Source organism: Rhinopithecus roxellana, chromosome 5, assembly GCF_007565055.1.
Source record: "Rhinopithecus roxellana isolate Shanxi Qingling chromosome 5, ASM756505v1, whole genome shotgun sequence".
Taxonomy (NCBI): domain Eukaryota; kingdom Metazoa; phylum Chordata; class Mammalia; order Primates; family Cercopithecidae; genus Rhinopithecus; species Rhinopithecus roxellana.
The window spans coordinates 171,643,203-171,669,124 of record NC_044553.1 but is presented as its reverse complement, the minus strand read 5'-3'; the positions used below and the strand labels follow the sequence as shown (position 1 = coordinate 171,669,124).

The 25,922-nt window shown below is 38.8% G+C and overlaps 1 protein-coding gene across 10 annotated transcripts in view; it reads left to right on the top strand.

Moving 5' to 3' along the window:
- IQCH (IQ motif containing H) overlaps window positions 1–25,922 on the top strand; it is a 260,008-nt gene that overhangs the window by 3,869 nt on the left and 230,217 nt on the right. For 7 of the 10 annotated variants that reach the window (XM_030931386.1, XM_030931385.1, XM_030931381.1 and 4 more), the window contains exon 2: window positions 3,250–3,372. Coding sequence is in view for 2 of the 10 variants with exons in the window: in XM_030931378.1 (XP_030787238.1) it covers window positions 3,250–3,372; window positions 5,151–5,245; window positions 24,167–24,284 (336 nt within the window). In the remaining 8 variants the exon portion in view is untranslated. Of the gene's footprint in view, window positions 1–3,249; window positions 3,373–5,150; window positions 5,246–24,166; window positions 24,285–25,922 lie in introns of all 10 variants that reach the window. The other 3 variants (XM_030931378.1, XM_010363620.2, XM_030931379.1) reach the window with 2 other exon arrangements.

Below are 25,922 nucleotides of genomic sequence, written 5' to 3'. Positions count from 1 at the left end.
GCCGGGCGAGATGGCGGCGCCTGTAGTCCCAGCTACTCGGGAGGCTGAGGCAGGAGAATGGCGTGAACCCGGGAGGCGGAGCTTGCAGTGAGCTGAGATCCGGCCACTGCACCCCAGCCTGGGCGGCAGAGCGAGACTCCGTCTCAAAAAAAAAAAAAAAAAAAAAGAGAATGAAGTTAACGTTAAAGATAATTGAGGTAATGAGAATGACTCAGCCAAACTCTAGCAGAGATGAAGAAAATGGAATTTTATACTGCTTTTGACAGTGTAGAGTCTGGTTTCATGGCTCTTGTAAAGTCTAGAGCAAATCTTTGCTGTATTAAATCTTTCAAGGGCTTCTCATTAAGTAGCTGTGTCCCCAAATTGTCAAAATAATAATCTTTCTCCAAGTAGAAAATTTATGGAGAACAAGGTGTTTGATGATCACAGAGATGATGGATGAGATGTAAAATTTCAATATGGTAGATTTGGATCTATTTGAAGAAAGAACAGAGATTTAGAACTCAATCTCTTTTTCTACCCAAGTCCAGTGTAACTTTTTCTATAGTACTTGTCTTTATTGCAATTATACGAACAGATGAGTGGTTGTTAGAGGGGAGGAGAAAATAACTAGCAAGAAAAGGAAAAACTCTTGAGAAAGATTAGAGAGCAAGTTATTCAATTAATATTTACGTAAATTCAATTAACATTTACAGAGTATTAGTTTCACTTTCACTAACACTCTGTAAGGAGTTTCACCAGGTTTTACAAGTCAGAAGAGGAGAATTAACATTTGTTCAGTGCCCTCCTGTGTGCTTAACACTATACAAAGTACTTATATATTTTTACTCATTTTGTTCTTGCCACTGTTTTGAGATAGCTATTATTATTCCCATTTTACAGATGAGAACACGAAGCCTCTAAGAGACTAAGTAACTTTCCCAAATTCAGTTTAGTAAAGAAGGAAGGAGGATTCCAATTCACATCTGTCAGCACCAAAGCCTATATTGATTCATTTTCATACATATTCCTTTCATTTTCATTCAACAGTTTTAAGTAGAGTAATTCTTTTTTATCCTGGACAAAGAAATTAGAAATTCAGAAAATTTGGATGTATATGGAAATCGTGTGACTAATAAGTGATCGAGCTAGGAATTATATTCAGCTGCCTTTTATTGAGTTCTTGCTATGTACCAAGGCTGTTACATACTATCTCACAACTCTGTGAGAAAGTATCATTGTCCACACAAGGCAGGTGAAAAAAAAAAACAAACCTTTGGCACAGTTTTTACTCCCTCCTGTAGTTGATAGACATAGTTACAGAAATATACATGGAGCTATAGATACTAGAAGAGGGAAAGTCAGTACATTCAAAGGAGGAACCAAAAACTCCAGGCCTAGAAAGGGCCTTGCCCTTGAACTCCCTCTCTCTACTTTCCAAATGTCTTCACACAATAGATGGCAAATCAGCTTGCAGCAGTAATTTGGACAAAACGATAGAAAGAAGTACATCTTTATCCTTAGTGCTTACAAGCAAGCAGTAGGTATGTTCAAATTTCAATCTGTGAGCTCTGAAGGCCTTACCTGACAATTTGTGCAGAGTACAAATGACCAGATGTGTCTGCCAGCCTGTGATGCCCATCAGTGAAAATATGTAAATTCTGATCTTTTGAATACTTGGCTCCATGGGAACATTTGAGATTAATCAATAACACAGGCTGGATCAGTGTTGAGTCCAGTTATACTAACAGAGAAAAAGTAACTTCTTCAAAATGCCTTTAGCAACCCAATTTGCAGATTGTTATTGGTGTGACTATTGCTGAAACAGGTGCTGGGTTCATAAATTTGCATAACAAAATGTTTTTCTTGTGGCAGCAGCCCATACAATAATTGGTGCCATCTGTATTTATCTGAAGTTTGGTTTCTAATATGAATGCAGTGAGTCTTGTGCTTTCTAATTTCATAGGGCCCATTTTATTCTGAGGGTGCCTGATGTTGGAGAGATGTTCATCATTTCCAAGGAAAATACAAATTGAAGGAAAAATGTTAAAGTAATAACATATGTTCCTTTTTCTTCAGGGATTATTTTCATTTCTCACTACATAAAACAAAATCAAGGTCACAACACCTACCAAACTACTTCTTCAGAGCAGTAAGTGGGGAAGACCCAGCCTAGGATGGAAAACCAACAGGCACTGACAACACATTTACAATAGTCTTTTGAAAGACATTGCTTCTGCTACAACTTCTTTGCTGGAAGTTTTTTGTTTTCTTTCCTCTTAACCAATTTGTGGAAATTGGAGTCTATCACAAACTTCTTATTTCTGACTCAACTCTTTTACCACTTAAGAAAGCAGAAACCATTTGAGTTGCAGTGTTATCTTAGATCTATTTCTAATGGGAGAAGGAAAAACAGAAATAATATGAAAGCATCATTTTTCACAATCTGAAAGACAATAATAGAGCATTCCCAATAAAGAATACCTTAGAAGGGCCAGGCGCGGTGGCTCAAGCCTGTAATCCCAGCACTTTGGGAGGCCGAGACGGGCGGATCACGAGGTCAGGAGATCGAGACCATCCTGGCTAACGCGATGAAACCCCATTTCTACTAAAAAATACCAAAAACTAGCCGGGCGAGGTGGCAGGCGCCTATAGTCCCAGCTACTCGGGAGGCTGAGGCAGGAGAGTGGAGTAAACCTGGGAGGTGGAGCTTACAGTGAGCTGAGATCTGGCCACTGCACTCCAGCCTGGGCGACAGAGCGAGACTCTGTCTCAAAAAATAAAAATAAAAAAGAATGCCTTAGAACCAGACTGGGCGTGCTGACTCACGCCTGTAATCCCGGCACTTTGGGAGTCTGAGGTGGACAGATCACGAGGACAGGAGTTTGAGACCAGCCTGACCAACATGGTGAAACCCCGTCTCTACTAAAAATACAAAAATTAGCCAGGCATGGTGGCATGCACCTGTAATCCCAGCTACTCAGGAGGCTGAGGCAGGAGAATCGCTTGAACCTGGGCGGCGGAAGTTATAGTGAGCCAAGATCACGCCATTGCACTCCAGCCTGAGCAACAGAGCGAAACTCCATCTCCAAAAAAAAAAAAAAAAAGAAATGCCTTACAACCATAAAACTGGTCCTTTTCAATGAATACCATAAAATCAGCTTTATGTCTCTACCAGTTCAAGTACATAGCAAACCTTTAAGATAAATAACTGCTATAGGTGGACTGTGTGTGAATTATTTCAGTATTTTTCATTTTTTATACCTATAGATCCATGAAGACCTTTATCAGTTAAAGGAGGAATTAACAAAATTCTCACCTGAGGAAAAAGGAGAGACTCTAGACATTCAGAGTCTTGAAACAGCAATCAAAAGGACTGAAATGGGGTTAAAAGTAAGTAGAGCTTTAGATATGAAATAAAATACTGGAAGGATACAAAGCATCCTCTAGAAAAAAGGAATTGCAGTTCTCATAGAACCCTGCATAATTCTGTAACAAAGCTGAATTTAGGGTAGTCATCAGCATTCTTGTTTTGTTATTTGTTCTCGTGATAATTATTAACTGATTGATTTATATTCTGTCATATTTCACAAAGAATTTAAGTAGGTTAAATGTAAGATTACGCAGTGACAACTCCTAAAATCTGGTTTTATAAAAATAACTTGGAGTATGAAAAATAATTACTATCACTTGATCTTAACCAAAAGGCCAAGAAGCAATGAAAAATAATTACTGTCAATCCAACAATATACCTGACCAATATATTGCAGATTTTCTGGGATTTACTGAGATTCCACAAGAGAAGAGTTGGCTGGGCACAGTGGTGCAGGCCTGTAATCCCAGCACTTTGGGAGGCCAAGGCAGGCAGATTACTTGAGTCCAGAAGTTTGACATCAGCCTGGGCAACATGGCAAAACCCCATCTCTACAAAAAATTTTTTTAAAAATTTAGCCAGGCATGGTGGCACACGCCTGTAGTCCCAGCTACTCAGGAGGCTGAGGTGGGAGGATCGCTTGAGCCCAGGAAGTCAAGGCTGCAATGAGCCTTGATTGCCCCACTGCATTTCAGCCTGGGCTACAGAGTGAGACCCTGTCTCAAAAAAAAAAAAAAAAACAAAAAAAAAACTAAATAAAAAATAAGAGTTGACTTTCCCCTCATAGCCTAAATATTTTGAGCTATTTGTTTTTGTAATATTATCATCAAGTGGGCAAAACTAAAGAAATATACCACTATTGGGCCAGAGAAATAAAATAGATAGGAACTTCATCATTACAAACAGATCTAGGGTCAGGGGAGAATCCAGTCTTCAGACCAGGATAATATTCATTTATAAAACAAGCTAATGGAGTCCATCTTCCAAATAAGGTCCATCTCCAGCTTCTAGACCTCTTATTTTCAGTGTCTCTGCTCTTGATTCAGACTTTTAATCTACTCTGTTACCTGCTTCATCTCTCAACTCCTAAGGCTGTGAGAAATGAGGTATATTTTGTAGCACATCATTGTCATATTACCTGATGATGAGAGGGCTGGACCCAGCTGGAGTCTTTGGGTTGGCTCGTTTAAATAATGTTACCTAAAGACCAAATGCTTTCTTTGGATGCTTGCTTGAAGTCCCTGTAAGAAAAAGACATTGCTCCATGTCTGTATTGCCTAGTAGATTTACCTGGCTAAAAATGCACTGACTATTGTGCACTATTTTATTTGTAAAGAGTGCCGCAGAGGCTGGGCAATATAGGGAAACCCTGTCTCTGCAAAAAATAAAAAAATTAGCCAGGTGTGGTGGTGTGTGCCTGTGGTCCCAGCTGCTCAGGAGGCTGAGGTGGAAGGATTGCTTAAGCCCAGGAGGTTGTGGCTGCAGTGAGACATTATGACACCACTGCCCTCCAGCCTGGGCCACAGAGCAAGATCCTGTCTCAAAAAAAAAAAAAAAAGAAAAAAAAAAGAGTGTGCCACAGGTCACTCCAGCTTTGAGTCTCAGTTTATTATGCTTTCTGCAATAGTTGAAGTAATTTGGCCTTGCGATGCCTAATGATACCTTAGGCATGTAATAATACATAGCATCTTGTGGTTTTGACTTAATTACAGGATTCAGAGTGTTAACCTAATGAAGTAAATGAGCTGGGTATCTTAAGTCCACAATAATTGCCTAAACTTTGACATTTCTGTAACAGATTCACATTGAGAAGTATTTAAATGTTGTAAACCAGAATGTATTAACGACTGCTGTTAATGATGAGAGCTTATATACTCCCCAGGCTTCCAAATGGTAAGTAAAATAGCCATTTAGAGCCCAAAGTAAATAAAATTGAGAAATAACTTTTCTCACTCAAGTGAGATGACTATAAAATATAGGCAACATTTTCTTGGCTTTGTTAACATCCTTTCTATTCAGTAGAGATTTTGCATAAGAAGTTAATGGTAGATCAAGTACAGTGAACATTGTTCAGGTGAGGGATGCATTAAAACCAAGACTACACCACTAAATAATATTAGGCAGTTTCATCCCTACTGCCTGCAAGGCACGTGTATTAGTTATCTGTAGTATAAGAAATTACTCATGTAGTTGTTTAGAACAATAAATATGTATAGTTTTTATGGGTCAGGAATCTGGGCACAGTATATACATGGAACAGAATTATACTTGTACCCCTCAAGTTTATGCAGATTAAAAAAGGGTAAGTTAATGGTAGAATTTGGACTTCAGTGAAGTGATTATAGAATATTTCTATTGAGTTCTAATGCTTGACACCGTAACAATTATTTCAATGTCCTGGGTTTTGCTGTTACTCTTTGTTGTTGTTATTTTATAGCGAAAGGTATCTAAAATTTAACTTTTAAAGGAAACATTTTAATGCAAATCAGTTTTCACACTATTTAGATCATGTGGTGCTTTAGGGTTTTTAGAATGTCTTATGTGCTTGATTATACAGATAATTTTGGTATCCAGGGTAAACAAAAATAAAACTTGCTTGAAATATCTATTATGTGCATCCTAAGAGATGATTTATTAAAATTAGAATCGAGTTAAAAATAAGTGACCTTGCCTTATCTTTGAACTTTTTACACACAGGCCTCCTGGATTTGAATGAATGTATATTAAGCTTTTGTACTAAACTTAAAAATCCCGTAGCCCTTATTTGTGTTTTATATATGTACCCAGCATAAATGAATAATATCAGGCAGTGAAGTAAAGTTTGATAAACAGTGCACGAGAAGTGAAGGAAAGCTGTAGACATAGCCAAGTCAGTACTGGGGAGCAGAGCTTTGGGTGTACATTGGACCTGTCTCCCTTTCCCTACATGAAGGCAGTGCCACAGGTATCCATCATCCTTTGGTAGAGGCAGCCCTTTCCTGGTCTCCCTGTTTTTACCTGGACCTCCTTGCAGATACAGACATCTGTCATCTCTATATTCATCACAGTTTCATCCCTACTGCCTGCAAAGCACTTGTATTAGTTATCTATTGTATAAGAAATTACTCATGCAGTCATTTAGAACAACAAATACTTATAGCTTTTAGGGGTCAGGAATCTGGGCACAGGTGAGCTAAGTGCCTCTGGCTCAGGGTCTCTCACAGGCTGCAATTTAAGTATTGACTGGGGCAATCTCATCTGAAAACTGGACAATGGGTGGAAGGACAGGGAAAGATCTGCTTCCAAGCTCACTCTTACAGTTACTGGCAGGCCTTTGTTCCTCACTATGTGGGTCTCTCTTAAGCTGCCTGAGTATTTCTACAGCATGGCAGCTGGTGACCCAAAAGAGATCCAGAGAGTGGAAAGGAGTGCCCTAGATGGAAGCCACAATCATTTTCTAACCTGATCTCAGAAGTGGTATCACTTCTACTCTGTTCTGTTGTTAGAAGTGAGCCAGTAGGTTTAGCCTACATTCAAGGAGAAGGGATTATATAAGGGCATGAATACCAGGGGGTGGGGATCACTGGGGGCCATCTAGGAGGCCAAATACCACCGTACTCCTCTGTTTATCTTCATGATCCAGTTATGGTCTCGCGTGCTCTCTCTCTCTCTCTCTCTCCCTCCCTTCTTCCCTCCCTCCCTCTCCCTCTCCTCCCTCCTTCTCTCACTTTCTCTCTCCCTCCCCACCGTGTGTGTATATATATCAAGAAGTATCAGATGAATTTGTACTGTGTGCTAGCACTGAGAGAGAGACAGAGAGAGAGAGACGTGATCTTGCTCTGTTGACCAGGCTGGTCTTGAATGCCTGGGGTAAAATGATCCTCCTGCCTGGGCCTCCAAAGTACTGGGATTATAGGCATGAGCCACCATGCCCGGCTCCTCTTCTTTATTAAGCTTTTCCTCAACTCTTCAAATGATTTCTGAACGTATGTAGCATTCATAGTATACAACTTATTTGTCATACATCGTTTATTACCTTATATTGGTAGTTACTTCTTCATTGCTCTTGAGGACAGTGACAGAGTCTCATGTCTCAGTAGTCCCAGTTTACCATAGTGTCTTGTACATGGTGCAGAGATGGTAACGAACTATGTATGATTTAGTACCTCATATTTCTTAAAATACTGGAAAGAATTATAAGTAACTAACCTCCGCCTTCCTGGAAAATTATTGACATGTGATCTTATGAGGGGAATAGGAGAAAAATCATTCCAGAATGCTGATCTTGAGCTGGGAATCTGGAGAAGCAGAAAGGTCTGAATGTCTAAGAGATATGGGCCTGATGATGCAGGAACACTATTCTTTATAGTATCAACACATTGACCCTCCAGAACTCCACAAACTTCTGGGTGAATCTAAAAACCTATTCTCTTCGCTTCTCCCTTATCCTTACTTCGGCATCCTGAATTAGACTATCTTTTCTGCCTATATTTAATTCAAGTCAAGAAGTATCAAATGAATTTGTACTGTGTGCTAGCACCATGGCTAGTGCTCTTTGGAATTCAAAAGAAGGTTATTGCCTTGAGAACTTTAGAGTCTAGTCAGAGAGACAAACTCAGTGCATGGTGGTACATGGGTGAAAGATGATATAAGTCTGTCAAGAGATCAGAACCTTGAGAGTTTGATATGGGTTACTCTAGTCTGGAAAGATTTCAAGGGTAAAGTAGTACTTGGGCTCAGGCATGCAGAAAGGAAAAAGGACAGCTTTCTGAGAAGGAAAAATTGCCATGAATGAAAAACCACATAGGGAATAAACGTGGGAGGCCTGTTCATTTGTGAAGACCAGTGAGCTTGGAGATGAGAAATGGGAAAACAATTGAAGAGGTAAAGTGGGGGTAGACTGGGCAAGAGTTTAATACTAGATAATAAAGTTTAAATTCATCTTAGAAAGTAGTAAGCTATTGAAGCCTTTTGTGTCAAACTGTGACATGACAAAAGTGACATTTTATAAAGATTAATCTGAGAATGCTGTATAGAGTGGATGGGAAAGGTTATGGTCTAGAGATAAGAAAGTAGTAGATGGATGGCCATAATTACCCACACATTCATTTCGTAACTTATTTATCATGCATTTATTCAACATTTATTGAGCAGCTGCTATTTACCAAGCAGTATTCTAGATATTGGATATATACTAATTAGACATAGACCTTGGCCTTGTAACTCAAAGTTTAATCTGAGGTATACAAGCCTGGACAAAAATGATGATGGGGAAGTAAAAGGAAAGGTTCGATGTGAGACATTTGGAAAGAATCTCAATGAATATAAGATTGTATAGAAGTAGAATGAGTGAGACTCAAGGATGACCCTAAGATTTGGGATTTGGGACACTGAGAAGATCGAGGAATCATTCATCTAAAATGATAGCCAAGAAGTCAATTTTTTTTTTTTTTGCCTCTCAATAAATCTTTTTTTTTTTTATACTTTAAGTTCTAGGGTACATGTGCACTACATGCAGGTTTGTTACATATGTATACATGTGCCATGTTGGTGTGCTACACCGATTAACTCGTCATTTACATTAGGTATATCTCCTAATGCTCTCCCTCCCCCCTCCTCCCACCCCACGACAGGCCCCGGTGTGTGATGTTCCCCTTCCTGTGTCCAAGTGATCTCATTGTTCAATTCCCACCTATGAATGAGAACATGCGGTGTTTGGTTTTCTGTCCTTGTGATAGCTTGCTGAGAATGATGGTTTCCAGCTTCATCCATGTCCCTACAAAGGACATGAACTCATCCTTTTTTATGGCTGCGTAGTATTCCATGGTGTATATGTGCTACATTTTCTTAATCCATTCTATCATTGATGGGTATTTGGTTTGGTTCCAAGTCTTTGCTATTGTGAATAGTGCCACAATAAACATACATGTGCATGTGTCTTTATAGCAGCATGATTTGTAATCCTTTGGGTATATACCCAGTAATGGGATGGCTGGGTCAAATAGTATGTCTAGTTCTAGATCCTTGAGGAATTGCCACGCTGTCTTTCACAATGGTTGAACTAGTTTACAGTCCCACCAACAGTGTAAAAGTATTCCTGTTTCTCCACATCCTCTCCAGCACTTGTTGTTTCCTGACTTTTTAATGATCACCATTCTAACTGGTGTGTGATGGTATCTCATTGTGGTTTTGATTTGCGTTTCTCTGATGACCAGTGATGATGAGCATTTTTTCATGTGTCTGTTGGCTGCATAAATGCCTTAAAGAGAAGTCAATTTGAGGAGGAAAGAGCAAAGTTTTGTTTTTGACTTTGCAATAAGGTTACTTGGAACTTTCTAATGCAGATGGGACTTGATTTGGGAGACAATGAAGCAGGAGATAAGCAGTTTCAAGTTTTAAGACCCAGTAGGTTGAGATGAGGAGCTAAGATTAGAGAAATAGATAGGGCTACATGCCAGTTTTGAAAAAGTCTTGGAAACAAGCAGACCAGAAGTCAGATAAACAAAGGTACATTTGTATAGCATGTTATTACAGTGTACTTTTATATATTAGTACATGATCTCAAATAATCCTTACAACAATGCTGTGAAATTAGTGTTATTACTATCCACACTTTATAGATGAGGAAACTAATATTGAATAAATTGCTCGAGATTACAAGGCCAAGAAGTCTAAAGGAATTCTAATAAAGTCCAATCTTTTTGTTCAAAGTCCATTGTCTTTTCTGTAATGGCAATGAAAGATAGTATGATGGTATTTGCAAGTTATTTTCAATATTTTAAAATTCTTTAAAGAAATCATGATTAGTAGGCTGGACTCAGTGGCTCACGCCTGTAATCCCAGCACTTTGGAAGGCCAAGGCGAGTGGATCACCTAAGGCCAGGAGTTGCAGACCAGCCTGGCCAACATGGTGAAACCCCATCTCTACTAAAAAAAATACAAAAATTAGGCTGGGTGTGGTGGCTCATGCCTGTAATCCCAGCACTTTGGGAGGCCGAGACAGGCGGATCACGAGGTCAGGAGATCAAGACTATCCTGGCTAACGTGGTGAAACCCCTTCTCTACTAAAAATACAAAAAAAAAAAAAATTAGCTGGGCATGGTGGTGGGTGCCTGTAGTCTCAGCTACTCAGGAGGCTGAGGCAGGAGAATGGCGTGAACCCGGGAGGTGGCGGTTGCAGTTAGCTGAGATCGTTCCACTGCACTCCAGCCTGGGTGACAGAGCAAGACTCTGTCTCAAAAAAAACAAAAACAAAAACAAAAAAAAAACCCCAAAAAATTAGCCGGGTGCTGTGGCATGCACCTGTAGTCCTGGCTACTCCAGAGGCTGAGGCAGAAGAATTGTTTGAGTCCAGGAGGCAGAGGCTGCAATGAGAGATCCCACCACTGCATTCCAGCCTGGGCAACAGAAGGAGGCTCTGTCTCCAAAAATAAAAAAAGAGAAGAAAAAGAAATCATGATAAGGCTAACTAAAATTTCAAAAATAGGCTCTTGATTTAAACAATTAAATGAGTTAAAATATGCTAGTTCATACTAATTAAACACTTTAGTTTGTGGTTATTTATATCTTTAATTTTTAAATTTAGAACTAAAACTATGACTTGCAAATAAGTTAATATACATAATCTTAAAACAATGAATCTATAGGGAAAATAATAAAAGGGGTTCTTGGAGAAGAAAATATTAGAAGTTACCTTACCAACTTAAAATATTGGCTCTTAGTTTGAATTCAAGAGAGCCTACCAAGGCAAAGTGCAGTGCCTATATAGTTGGTAGCCAAGAGGCCTATAGCAGATGGAGAAGGTGTGTCATCAAAGGATCAAGCATACAAGCAGCAAGTAAGAAAGCCTCAGAATGGAAGGGATGGGGAAAAGCAAACAGGAGAAGAGCTGTCACCAATTCTAATGAAAGAATCCAATACTCAAGTTCTACTGTCTCTGCCTTCCTCTTTGTCCTTTCATCTTGACAGAGAACCAGGAGTCTGGACTGTAGATTGTCAGGTTATGATAGCTGAAAAGAGCTACCCAGTAGCAATTGCAGCTACAGAGAACAAAACAGACAGTATCTGGCAGAAATCTTTTCTTATACAGTTCTCTTTTGCCAAGGAGTGCCTTTGCTCCTTACTAGAGTCTGGAAGAGTGAAGGAAGACGTTGACTGGGGCATGGAGTTAGTTCCCAGAAGTGGTACTTGGATCATATCTTTCCTATTCAGTACAGTAGTATAATCATTGGCCTTCTTACCAGGAAGATGGGGAGCCTGTCAAGTTTGTATGGGCCCTATAAGCCTGGAGGAGTGGCATGAGCATCTCTCAGTCCTAGCTGTGAATGTGTAGGGCTAAAGTGGCATGCCATCAGAAACGAAATGAGATGGGACAAGGTTAAACAAAAAAACTGGAGAAAAATCCAAACTGGGTCTTCAAAGTAAACAAGCAGGTCCTGAGAGTCAAAATGAAAGTCATAGCATGTGACTCAGGGAAGAAGAGAAGCAACAGCAGTAGATGGGAATAGACAGAAACAGGAGAATCCCGGAGATGGGAGACTATGGCCCGTGACTGACATTTTCTCTGCTCCCAATCATACCTGGTTCTGCACTTGCCCTAAGACACTGTCATAAATAGACTTGGCTTCAGAGTCTGGCATGGACTGTTAGGAGATTGTATCCAAAGCAGGTTACAGAGCCCAGATATTCTTCAAGTTCTCATGCCAAGAAGGAGGAGATGGGACAATTCATGGCATTTTTCTTCTAAGATTCCTTAACAAAGTCCTTAGACTACCCAAGTAGGAAGGTGTTTTTCATTTACCAATAGCACAATTCACTGAAGAGTGGGCTGCTTAGTCACAATCTTGATCGGGGGTCAAAGAGGAGACTTAACTTTCTCTAAGTTTTGAATTGGGACAGAAGAAGGTCCTGGCCTTTTATTGACATAGCCATCGGTCAAAGGATTTGGGCATATATTCGTAATATGTGTATATTTATTTATAAATTATATATTTTTATTATATATAGTACATACATTATAAAATGTACCAACATATAAAATTTTTAGTAAGATAAATACAAAATAAGTATGTTTAAAATTTTTAAAAATTGTATGAATTGCACAAAACTTTTAGTTCTTGCTAATAGTGTTCATTAACTATGATGTTCTGGTTGCTTAATCTTGTTAATTATGATGGCTTTATACCGGCTGTAATTAATATCTCAAGACATCATACTCTATACTTAGGTGAGGTTTAGCATTGATGATAGGTGTAAGTCCATAATTTCAGTTAGTCTTCTGGATAAGTTTTGGGGTTTTCTTGGCTGACTTTTCTTAAAAGTTGGATTGGATCATCATCATTTTTACTTTCTAATGTGGGTGAAGAAAAAAAGCTCATGCTGAGAGTAAAAATGTCAACTCTCATTTTCTTGTTCATGGATGCTTATCATTATCTTCAGAATACAGTGTGCTTTTTGCAGAAGGCCTTAAGACACATCCGTTTTTTCAGTCTTAGCACACTTGAAATTAAATAACACAATTCATAAACCCACTGCATGAGTAAACTGCAGTCCATTCTAATGCTCTGAGAGCAAACACACCAGTGCTGGTCCACTGTTTTGTGGTTTGGAGACTCCACTCTCAGGTTGCCTTCAGAGCTGCAAGGGACGTTACCACATGAGGGATCGAGTGACAGGCTGAATATTGAATGGTAGTACAAAGTAATTTCTTATTTATTTCTTTTTAAATGTAAATAGAAGTTCTTATACTTTCCTCACATGACCAATGGCATCATCTTATGTATCACCCGGGATGTGGGTACTGTATTTGAGAGACAACAGGTCTAGAGTGATGGTTCTCAAACTTTTTTTTTTTTTTTTTTTGAGACAGAGCCTATATCTGTCGCCCAGGCTGGAGTGCAGTGGTGCGATCTCGACTCACGGCAACCTCCGCCTCCCGGTTTCACTCCATTCTCCTGCCGAGTAGCTGGGACTACAGACGCCCACCACAACGCCCGGCTAATTTTTTTGTGTCTTTGGTGGAGACGGGGTTTCACGGGGTTAGCCAGGATGTTCTCGATCTCCTGATCTCGTGATCTGCCCGCCTCGGCCTCCCAAAGTGCTGGGATTACAGGCGTGAGCCACTGCGCCCGGCCAGGTTCTCAAACTTTTATTTGCAGTTTTCTTTCACTGGCTCTCAGGAGGGCATCCTAGAATCTGCATTTTAACAAACATTCTTGGTATTTCTAATGCAGATGATTTGTCCTAGGAATCTCTGAGATGAGCATGACTGCCTGGAACCAATATTTTTTTGGACACGTAGAGGGCCTTTCTCTGTATGATTGAGAGCTTGGTCCTGGAAATTCTACTACCCGGTTGCTGTGAAGGATTGGAGTACCTCTTGCACTAGGATTGAGCCAGGACTGGAACCCGGCAGTCAGGCTAGCAGGAACTGCCAGTGCCTGCTCAAACTGTGAGGCTGATGAAGTATCAGAGGCCAAAAGTCCCAGGTCAGCAACTCCTTCTGAGAGGGAAGGCATATAATGACTGCAGATCTCTGTTTGTTCCTGTGACAGCAGAGCACAGTTCCTATGAGTAACTGAGAATCGACATTGTTTAGATATGGTGCTTCACTTTATCTATTGAAACCCAGGAAATAGGGAGAGCTCATTCCAAATGAATACTATCCCTGGATACACCTTGAAAAAGGATTTAGAACAGAGAGGCAATAACGATCCTCTTCATTGTCATCTTTATCATGATCTTCATGATCATCATTAATATTTTCATAACACCCTTGACAGTTTGCAAAGGACTTTCTTTAAACTTACAAGGTAAATATTTACTCTTTCTTTTTAAGGATGAGGAAACTGAGGCTCAGAGAGTTCATGTAAACCAGTCCTAGATCACATGCATAATCACTGATGAGGCTGGAATCCTAATCAAATATCTACAACCTAGCACTCTTTGCTCCATATCTGCCTGAAAATCAGAAAGACTAATTTTCACAAAAGATAGTTTTCCTTTTTAGCCAGCATTGCCTAAGGGAAAATCTGGTAGTTTTGCCTGGTAGAGACAAACCAGTAGGTACACAAAGTGATGATAGCAAATGCCAGCAAATGCAAGATTCTTCTAGCAGTAATCTTGAAACAATGATAAGGACATTATCAAAAGAGTTCAAAGTGCTTTTGTATTGTTTTCAAAATAGGTTTCACTGTTATCCACACTTTGGCAATGATTTTTCTTTTATGTCAAAGGATAGTTCCTCCTCTTACCATTGCTGGCTTTCATAAATTTTATTGCTCTTGATATTTGCTCACACTGTTCTTAATGACCATGCTTTGCTTATTGACACTAGGAGGGTGACTGCCATCTGTACAGCACTATCAGAACTGCACAGAAATCTTCGTTTTATGCTTGCTCTGTTGTGCTACTATTTGGTGGGGGGGGAAGAAAGAAACAAGAACAAAGCAAGTAATAGTGAGAAAAAGTGAGGGTAACAGGTTTTTGTTCAATGGTGAGTGTAGATTAGAAGGTGTCTTGTCATTCAATTATTGAAACACCATGGATCCCATCTATTCTGGGTTGTTCCAGTGCAGTTATATACGATACTGACCACATTCTAGTCACACACACACACACACACACACACACACACACACAGAGAAAGCATGCATAACAAGATGTTAACACTTGGTAATCTATGTGAGGGGCATTTGCATGCTCACTGTTCTTTCCATTTTTCTTTAGGTTTGAAACTTTTTAAAATAAAAAAACAAACTTTTAAAACAGAATTACAAAATAAAACATAACAACAAACTGGAAAAATATTTGCAACAGAAATGATACAAAAATTGCTAAGATTCTTAAATACAAAGTATACTTGCCAAAACAACAACAACAACAACAACAACAACAACAACCACCCAACACTTGATATAGACAGAAGGGCATCAACAGACCACTCACAGAGATAGAAATGCAAGTAAGGAGTAAGCATGTGCAAAGTGTTTAATGCCACTGGTAACTGATGAAACACAAATTAAAAAAAATGTTTCATCTTACAGATAAACCAGAGAAATGCAAATCAAACAATGTATTACTATTTTTTCTTCAAAAATAAGCAAAACAAATTAATTTAAGCCACTGTAATACTCATTGCTGATGAAGGTACAGCAACTGGGCATACTTTTATCCTTCTGGTGGAAGTGTAAATTAGCACACAGTTCTTTCTTCATTCAGTTTATTATTTTGTTGATATATAATAGTCGTATATATTTTCTTTTTTTTTTTTTTTTTTGAGATGGAGTCTTGCTCTGTCGCCCAGGCTGGAGTGCAGTGGTGCAATCTTGGCTCACTGCAAGCTCCGCCTCCCAGGTTCACGCCATTCTCCTGCCTCAGCCTCCCGTGTAGCTGGGACTACAGGCGCCCGCCACCGCACCCGGCTAATTTTTTGTATTTTTAGTAGAGATGGGGTTTCACCGTGTTAGCCAGGATGGTCTCGATCTCCTGACCTCGTGATCCTCCCGTCTCGGCCTCCCAAAGCGCTGGGATTACAGGCGTGAGCCACTGTGCCCGGCCACAATAGTTGTATATATTTTCAAGGTACATGTGATAATTTGATACATTCTTATAATGTGTAAAGATCAAACCAGGGTAATTGGATTTTCCATCACCTTAAATACTAATTTTTTCTTTAAGCTAGAAACATGCAAATTATCTTCTAGGCATTTTGAAATGTACAGTAGAGTCGAGTTAACTATAGTCACCCTACTGATCTGTAAAACCTAGGTTTTATTTCTTCTCTCTAACTGTATGTTATGCCCATTAATCAGCTTCTCTTCAACACCGCTTGTCCCTCTCCTGCCCTCTGGTAACCACCAATCTACTCTCTATATTCATGAGATCCACTTTTTTTTTTTTTTTTAAGCTCACACATGTGAGAACATGAGCTATATTTGTCTTTGTTTATACTTGACTTATTTCACTCAACATAATGACCTCTAGTTCGATCCATGTTGCTATGAGTGATATGATTCCTTTGTTTCTTAAGGTTAAATAATATTCCATTGTGTATATATACCACGTTTTCTTTATCCATTCATCCATTGATGGGCACTTAGGTTGATTCCAAGTTTTGTTTATTGTGAATAATGCTGCAATAAACATGGGAATGGAAACCTCTCTTCAATATATTGATTTCCTTTCTTTTGGATATATACCCAGTAGTGTGATGGCTGGGTCTTATGGTAGTTCTATTTTTAGTTTTTTGAGGCACCTCCATACTGTTTTCCATAGTGGGTATACTTTACTGAATTCATTAATCAGTTCTAACAGTTTTTGGTGGTGTCTTTAGGTTTTTCTAAATATGAGATCATGTTGTCTGTGAACAAAGCTAATCTGACTTCTTCCTTTCCAATTTGGATGCCTTTATTTCTTTCTCTTGCCTAATTGCTCTGGTCAGGATTTCCAGTATTATATGGAATAAACGTTGTGAAAGTGGGCATCCTTGTCTTATTCCAGATCCTAGAGGAAAGGCATCCAGTTTCTCCCTGTTCAGTATGATGTTGGCTATGAGTTTGTCATATATGGCCTTTACTATTTTCAGGTATATTCCGTCTATACCCAGTTTGCTGAAGGCTTTTTTTTTTTTTTTTTTTTTTTTTTAATCATGAAGGGATACTATGGTTTGTTTGGCTCCACCAAGTTTCATGTTGAAAGTTGATCCCCAACGTTAGAGGTGGAACCTGATGGAAGGTGTTTGGATTGTGGAGATGGATCCCTCATGAAGGGATTGGTGCCATTCTCATGGGAGTGAGTGAATTCTACTCTTAGTCTCCATGGGAACTGATTGTTGAAAAGAGACAGGCACCTCTTCCTCTGTCTTGCTGCTTCTCTCACCATGTGATCTCTATGTACTGTCTCCCCTTACCTTCTACCATGAATGGAAGCAGCCTGAAGCCCTGACCAGAAGCAGATGCTAGCACTATGTTTCTTTTATAGCCTGCAGAAGCATGAGCCGAATAAATCTGTTTTTTAAAAAATTACCCAGCCTCAGGTATTCCTTTATAGCAACACAAACAGAATAAGACAAGGGATGTTGAATTTTATCAGATGCCTTTTAGCATCTATTGGAATGATATACTTGGGTGCTCCAGTGTTGGGTACATAGACAGTTATAATTGTTCTATCTACTTGCTGAATTGACTCCTTTAATGATATAATGACCTTCTTTGACTCTTTTCACAGTCTTTGACTTGTAGTCCATTTTATCTATGTATAATTACTCCTCTTTTGGAGTTTCCAGTTGCATGGAATATCAACTCCATGTCTTTACTTTCAGTCTGTGTCTTTGTAGTTGAGGTGGGTGTCTTGCAGGCAGCATATAGTTGGGTATTGTTTCTTTTATCCATTCAGCCGCACTGTGTTTTTTAATTGAAGAACTAAATCCATTTACATTCAGTCTTATTATTGCTAAATAAAGACTTACTATTACCATTTTGTTGCTTGTTTTCTGGTTGTTTTATAAATTCTCTCTTCCTTTCTTACTGTCTTTCATTGTGGTTAGATTATTTTTCTCTGGTAGTATGTTTTAATTCATTGCTTTTTAATTTATTTTTAATTACTTAATTTATTTTTTTGTTGCCCAGGCTGGAGTGCAGTGTTGCAGTCTCAGCTCACTGCAACCTCCGCCTCCCAGGTTCAGGCAATTCTCCTGCCTCAGCCTGCCAAGTGGCTGGGATTATAGGCGCCTGCCACCATGCCTGGCTAATTTTTGTATTTTTAGTAGAGACAGGGTTTCATCACGTTGACCAGGCTGGTCTCAAACTCCTGACCTCAAGTGATTTGCCCACCTCAGCCTCCCAAAGTGCTGGGATGACAGGCACGAGCCACCATGCCTGGTCTGAGCCACCATGCCCAGCCCATTGCTTTTTATTTCTAATGTATCTATTATAGTTTTTTGCATTGTGGTTCCCATGAAGCTTATGAAAACATCTTCTAGATATGAGTTATTTTAAAGAGATAATGTTATCTGAGATCACTAAAAAATAATAGAAACAAAAAAAGTTTAAAAACTCTACAATTTAAGTCCAGCCCCCATACATTTTGACTTTTCTTTGTCTCACCTTACATAGTTTTATATTGCCTATCTTTTAACAGGTTGTGTAGCTATTACTGTTTTTAATAGATTTATCTTATAGGCTTCATACTTGAGTTTGAGTAGGTGGTACACCACAGAGTATTAGTGTATTCTGAGGTTGTTTATGTACTTAATTTTACCAGTGAGTTTTTTACCTTCCAGTGTTTTCTCTTTGCACATTAGTGATTTTTTTCTTTCAGATTGAGTAACTCTCTTTAGCATTTGATGTAACATGGGTCTGGTGATGGTGAATTCGCTCAGCTTTTGTCCGTCTTGGAAAGACTTTATCTTAGCATATTTGAAGGATACCTCTGATGGATACAGTGTTCTTCGATAGCAGTTTTTTTCTTTCAGCACTTTGAAAATGTTTTCACACTCTCTCGGCTTATATAGTTTCCATTGAAAAGTCCTTTGCCAGATGAACTGGACCTCTTTTATGTGCTATTTGCTTCTTTTCTCTTGCTGTTTTCAGGATCTTCTCTTTGTCCTTGACCTTTGAGAGTTTTATTAGTATATTTTGGGATGGTCTTATTTGAGTTGAATCTATCTGATGTTCTCTGCCCTTCCTGTACCTGGATATTTATGTCTTTCTAAAGTTTTCAAAAGTTTTCTGTTATTGTTTCTTTAAATAAGCTTTCTACCCTTTACTCTTCTTCAACTCTCTCTTGAACATCAATAATTTTTAGATTTGGTCTTCTGAGGGAATTTTCTGTATCTTGTAGGTGATCTTCATTCCTTTTTATATTTTTCTTCTCTGACTGTGTGTTCTCAAATAGCCTGTCCTCAAGCTCACTGATTCTTCTGCTTTATCCATTCTGCTGTTGAGAGTCTCTACTGAATTTTTTAGTTCAGCATATGTATTTCAAGATTTCTGTTTGGTTTTATTTTTATTATTTCAATCTCTGTTAAATTTCTTTGATAAATTTCTTAATTGATTTTCTGTGTTATCTTGGTGATCACTGAGTTTCCTTGTAATTGCTATTTTGTTCTTGGTCAGTGAGCTCGCATATCAACATCTCATTAAGGTCAGTCACTGGTTCCTTGCTTTGTTCATTTTGGGGAAGTCATGGTTCCTTGTTTGCTGTTGTTGTGGCTGTATGTCTGTTTCTTTGCATTAAAGGATTAGTTATTTGTTCCAGTCTTCTCTCTCTGACTTGTTTTGGTTTTTAATGGATATTTTTGCTTTTTTCTTTGTAATTTGTATCTCCCTCCCCCCCCCCCACTAGGTTGCTGTCTCCTTTTTGGCACTAGATGGCACCTTAAGCCCAGGTTTGCGTCGAATCTAATAAAGGATCAGAGTGCTGCCTCTCCCAAATGGAAGAGGTCCCAAAGGGGATATTCTGGCAATGTGGGTCACCTGGCCAAGGGTTTGTGCCAAGGGGACCTGTGGAACATATTTCCTACAGCGTGGTACTGCCACTCTGATTTGGTGTCTCCCTTGGCCTAGTTATAGAGCAGAATTTCTAGGGTTGGATGGTTGTCTCACCTCTCCACTTTGTCTCTGGCTGTCCTCAGGGATATTTGTCCCTTCAAGTACTCCTGATACTTCCCATGGGTTGAGGTAGGGACAAGTCTTTTGTCAGGAATCCAAGGTGATAGGGAAGCTGGTTGTCAACCTTGATCTCACTTTTTCTAGTGAAGAAATCATGAGTTGAGGGAAATATTTTCACATGCTGGGTGCAAGGCAGATTGTGGAGAGGGGAGTCACGGATATGGAAATCTGATTTCCTTTCCATCTGCTTGGAGTTTTTTCACTTCTCCATGGCCCCGGGAACTGTTTCATCCTCATCTTTGGGTTCTGGGTTATTGCTGGTAATAATCTCGGTAATGTATGTTTGTTTTTAGTTTTCTGTTGTGAGAGCATGAAGCCAGCTTGCTTCTATGCTGCCATTTTGGAACTGGAAGACAGCATGAAGTTCTTAAAAGCAATTTTTCAATATATATGAAAAAATTTAAATTATTATTTTGGGCCGAATGTGGTGCTTCATGCCTGTAATCTCAGCACTTTGGGAGGCTGAGGTGGGAGGCTTACTTGAGTCCAGGTGTTTGAGACCAGCCTGGGCAACATAGTGAAACCCCATCTCTACAAAAAATTTTTTAAAATTTGCTGAGTGTCGTGGCATGTGCCTATAGTCTGAGACAGGAGACTGAGACATGAGACTGAGACAGGAGAGTTGCCTGAGCCTAGGATATTGAGGCTGCAGTGAGCCATGATTGTGTCACTGCACTCCAGCCTGGGTGACAGAGTGAGATGTTGTTTCAATAAATAAATATGTTTTAATTTAGTAATTGTAGCTCTAAGAATTATCTTAGGAAATAGGGAAAGATATACATTAATGTCTGTATAAGTATGTTCATTTTAGCATTGTACCTAAAGCAATAACTTTGGATATACCTTAAGTATCAACAGTAAAAGAATGATTAAATTCATTTTAACATATCTATATGTATGTTATGTAGCTATTAAAACTGATATTGAAGAAATTTTAATGACATGGAAAATTTCTCACAGCATATGCTGAGGGAGAAAAAAGCAGGGTACAAAATTATATCTCAATTCAATTACCAGTATCTAAATTCACTTCTAAACACATCATCCATGGAAGTAAAAGGATTTAAGAAATACACCAAGATACTTTCACTTCTGGGAAGGTGGTGACATACTGTGTTTTATGCCTCCTGCTAAGTACAACTAAAAACTCTGGACATTATATGTAAAACAAACTGTAAAAGACTCTGCAAGACGGAGAGAAGGCAGACCAGCTGAGGGTCTTGAGACACAAGGAACAGCATGGTAGTGAGTGTCCTGGGTTTTCCTTTTGCCTCATATAGCCCATAGCAAACATATATAATTTTTCTTCCCTCCAAATAATTTCCTTTAACAGGAAATTCTTGCAAGACAGGTCTCAGGCAACAAATTCTCTTAGTTTTTATTTGTCTCAAGACATCTTTATTTCCCCTTCACTTTTGAAGGATCGTTTTTACAGGTTAGTGGGTTTTTACTTTCCACATTTTAAATATTTCAATTCATTCTCTTCTTGCGTAGTTCCTTAAAAAAAAAAAGTTCAGTATAATTATTATCAATAGGTAAGATGTTTTTTTCTCCCTGACTTCTTGCAAGATTTTCTTTGTCTTTGGTTTTTCATAGTTTAAATATGATATGTATAGGTGTAGGGTTTTGTTTTGTTTTGTTTTGTGCATTTATCCTGGTCAGTGTTCTCTGAAATTCCTGAATCTGTAGTTTGGTGTCTGTCATCAATTTTGGAAAATTCTCAGCCATTATTACTCAAATATTTCTTTGGTTCTTTTGTCCGTTCTTTTTCTTGTATTCCTATAATGAGTATGTCACACTGTTTGTAGCTGAATATTCTGTACTGTTCGTTCATTCTTTTTTCCTCTCTGCGTTTCACTTTGAGGAGTTTATATTGACATTTCAAGATCACTGATTTTGTTTCATTGGCCATATTCAATATATTGATAAGCCTATGAAAGACATTCTTCACTTCTTAAAACAATGCTTTTTATTTCTAGCATTTTCTCTTGATTATGTCTTAAAGTTTAAATCGCTCTGCTTACATTACCTATCTTGTCTTGCATGTTGTACACTTTTTTCATTAGTGCCCTTAGCCTGTTAATCAGAGTTATTTTAAATTTCTGGTCTGATAATTCCAAAATCTCTGGCACAGCTGAATCTGGTTCTGATATTTGCTTTGTCTCTTCAGACTGTTTTTTTCTTTCCTTTTAGCATGCCTCATCATTTTTTATTGAAGCCTATATACCATCATTACATCATTGGGTAATAGCATTTAAGATAAATAGGCCTTCAGTGTGAGGGTTTATGTTTATCTGACTAGGAGTTACACTGTTTGCTATTAACTGTTGGCATCTGAGCATTTCCTCTAGTATCTTTGTTTTTTTGTTTTTTTTTTTTGAGACAGAGTCTTGCTCTGTCCCCTAGGCTGGAGTGCAGTGGCGCGATCTTGGCTCACTGCAAGCTCTCCCGGGTTCACGCCATTCTCCTGCCTCAGCCTCCTCCTGAGTAGCTGGGACTACAGGCGCTCGCCACTGCGCCTGGCTAATTTTTTTGTATTTTTAGTAGAGTTGGGGTTTCACTGTGTCTCGAACTCCTGACCTTGTGATGCGCCCGCCTCGGCCTCCCAAAGCAGTATCTTTGTTTTTATCACCCTTTTTGTCTCCTGTTTTGTCTTTGGGTTTCCCTAGAAACCCCTTCTTAAAAAGAGTCTAAACTTTGCTCTCTTTCATCTATAATCTTCTGTTATCAGGGGCTCTGTAAATGTGGTGGTAAGGTGTGTGTAGAAGGAAGCATTCTATACTCCTATAATTAGGTCTCAGTCTTTTGGTGAGTCTTTGCCCTGGGCTGTTACCTTGACAAGTTTTTCTTAGCATTTCCTCCCCTTTAGTGAGATAGGAGGGCTAGAGTGGGTGGAAGTTGTCTAATTGCCCTTCTTCAGGCCAGATAAGGCTTTGGTAAGACAGTTTCCTTGAGAGCTTGCCTTCCTTACAGAGAATAGACCGAAGAACAGAGCTCCCCGGGAATATTCCAAAATAGCTATTTCCTTCTCCCGCTGCTGGAAGCAGGAGCAGATTCTCTGATCTTCACAGTGAGAACACGTTGGGGCTCTTGGAGGTAAAACTCACAATAGTATGGGACCCTCTAAGATTCTCCTCCCTGCCCCCAAGAATTTTTAACTCTCAAGCTAGTCCACACTGAGCCTCGAGAAATGTGTCGATTAAAGCTTAAGTGTTCTTGTCAGTGCAGGTTCCAACAGCTGACTTCTCTCAGGCTTCTGCTCCCTGCAAGCTATGATGCTTTATACTACTCCTCTCTCCAGCTTTCAGGACAGCAGTTTACCCTGTGATCTCAATGCTCTGATAGATAGAAGAAGAGTTGTTTTTGGTTCATTCAGCTTTTTTCTTGTTGTGAGAATAGGAATGACAACTTCCAAGCTTATTACATGTTGGAGTGAAACTAGAACTCCATTAGTTGCTTTTTAATGATAATTTTGCAAAAGTGGGTATCACAATAGAATCAAGTTATTGAGTTGTATTGAGTTATTGGTGGGTGAGTTTTGTTAGTAATAATTATATTGATAATCTTAAAGATCTTGAACTTGCTTTCAAATTAAAAATTTTAAGACATAACATACCACACAAATACTCATTCTTACAATTTTATTTTTTTTTATATTGCACTCCCATGGAACTATGCACTGCTTAATAAGGAAAATGTTTAACCACCTTTGATATTTAAATCTTTACAACTATATCAAATAGCAGAGATTTCAAGAATATAAGTATTAACCACTTAGGGACCATCATTTTGCATATATTTAACATTGGCTCTCCTGTAATTTGATTTTATTAAACAAAATACAACATTATGTATTTTCTTTTACCAAGAATGTTTTATAGTGCAGTAATTCTTTCAGTTGTTAATCATATAAACTCAGCCAGAAATAGAGCTTTTTATTCATGCTATAATGGTCTTTATCAGACTTGGAAATTCTTATGCTTAATAAAACGACTACAGTTTTACAGTGGCAAAAAAGATAAAGATTAGCTTAATTTATTGTAATTACCGATAGAATATTTCCTATAAAATATAAGCTTAATTAGGAAGCATTGTTTTAAAATTATAATTTGAGAAGCTTTTAAGATAGCAAATTTGATTTTAAATTCCATTTCTTTTTACTTAGGTTACTTCCAACTGTAATTGATCAGAAATCATTTATTTTCCCTCAGGAATCTGAGGGTAAACTTTGGCGATCCCAAAGACAGCACAGTTCATCTCTGCCTGTCTTTCCAAGAGCAAAGGTAGGTATAGAGAAATTCATAGAGTCAGAAAGTAGTTTAGTGATTGCCAGGGGCTGGGAGGAGCAGAGACTAGAAGTGACTTTTAATGGGTATGAAGTTTCTTTGGGGGATGATTAACATATTCTAGAATTATATTGTGGTGATGATTGCACTACTCTGTGAATATAGTAAACACCATTGAATTATATACTTTAAAAATGTGAATTTTATGGTATATTAATTACATCTTGATGAAGCTGTTAAAAACTTTTTAAAAAAGAGTAAAGTAAGAAATTTGCTTTGTGTTCTAAGTTAGAAAACATAATGAATGTATAGGTCTGTTTCTAGAATTTCATTTTATAGTTGTTTCAGGTATGTTCATGGCATAGTCAATTTCTACAACAAAAGAGCTTTCTTCAGAAGAAAATAAATCAAGACATAATGCCTTCACATTTTTTAATAGAGCGAGGTGGCAAGGAATAGAGCTCAATACGTTTCTGAGTTTGCCTCCATTGAGTGTTCTCTCAATTTTGTATCTGTTTTGTCCCTGTCTTAGTTCAGGCTGCTGTAACAGAATACTGTGAACTGGGTGGCTTAAACAACAGAATTCTATTTCTTACAGCTCTGGAGGCTGGAATTCAAAGGTCAAGGTGCCGGCAGATCCGGTGTCTGGTGAGGTCTTTCTTCCTAGTTTGCAGACAGCCTTCTTCATTTGTTTCTTCACATGGGAGAGAGAGAAAACCAGCAAGCTCTTGTGTGTCTTTTTATAAGGGCATTGATCTCATTCATTAGGGCTCTACCCTCATGAGCTAATTATCTCCCAAAAATCTCACCTGTTAACACCATTACACTGGGTTAGGATTTCAACATATGGGTTTTGGTGGGCGGGGGGGAGGCGGGGCACAAACATTCAGTCCATAGCACACCCTGACTTAAAAGTAATACTAGCTCACCTCTTTTGGGTAGCAGGAACTGTTTTCAGTACTTTGAAAATACTAACTTGTTTGAACTTCAGAACAACCCTAGAAGGAGGTGTTATTATCATTATTATTAAGATAGAGTTTCACTCTTGTCACCCAGGCTGGAGTGCAATAGCGTGATCTCGACTCACTGCAACCTCCGTCTCTCAGGTTCAAGCAATTCTTTGCCTCAGCCTCCCCAGTAGCTGGGATTACAGGCACCCGCCACCACGCCTGGCTAATTTTTGTATTTTTAGTAGAAATGGGATTTCACCATCTTGGCCGGGCTGGTCTTGAACTCCCAACCTCATGATCCACCTGCCTCGGCCTCCCAAAGTGCTGGGATTACAGGCATGAGCCACCGCGTGTGGCCAGTTGTATGACTTTTTACACGTCTATCTTCCCACTAGATTATAAGCTTAATGAGGGCAGTACCTGTATCAGTTTGTTCATTGTTATATTATGCCTAGGGTGTGGGCCATAGGCTCTTGACCTCCTAAAAGTTTGCTGAAAATCACTAACATGAGGCAGATTGATTAGTAGGAGAAAAGGCATACGAGTTTATTTAACATGTATACACAGGAGCCTTCAGTATGAAGACCCAACATCCCAATAAGTTACAGAAGCTTATGTATCATCTTGGGGTTGCAGAAAGAATGGGGGCTTAGGGCATGGCCAAAACTAGGTTATGTTTATAAAT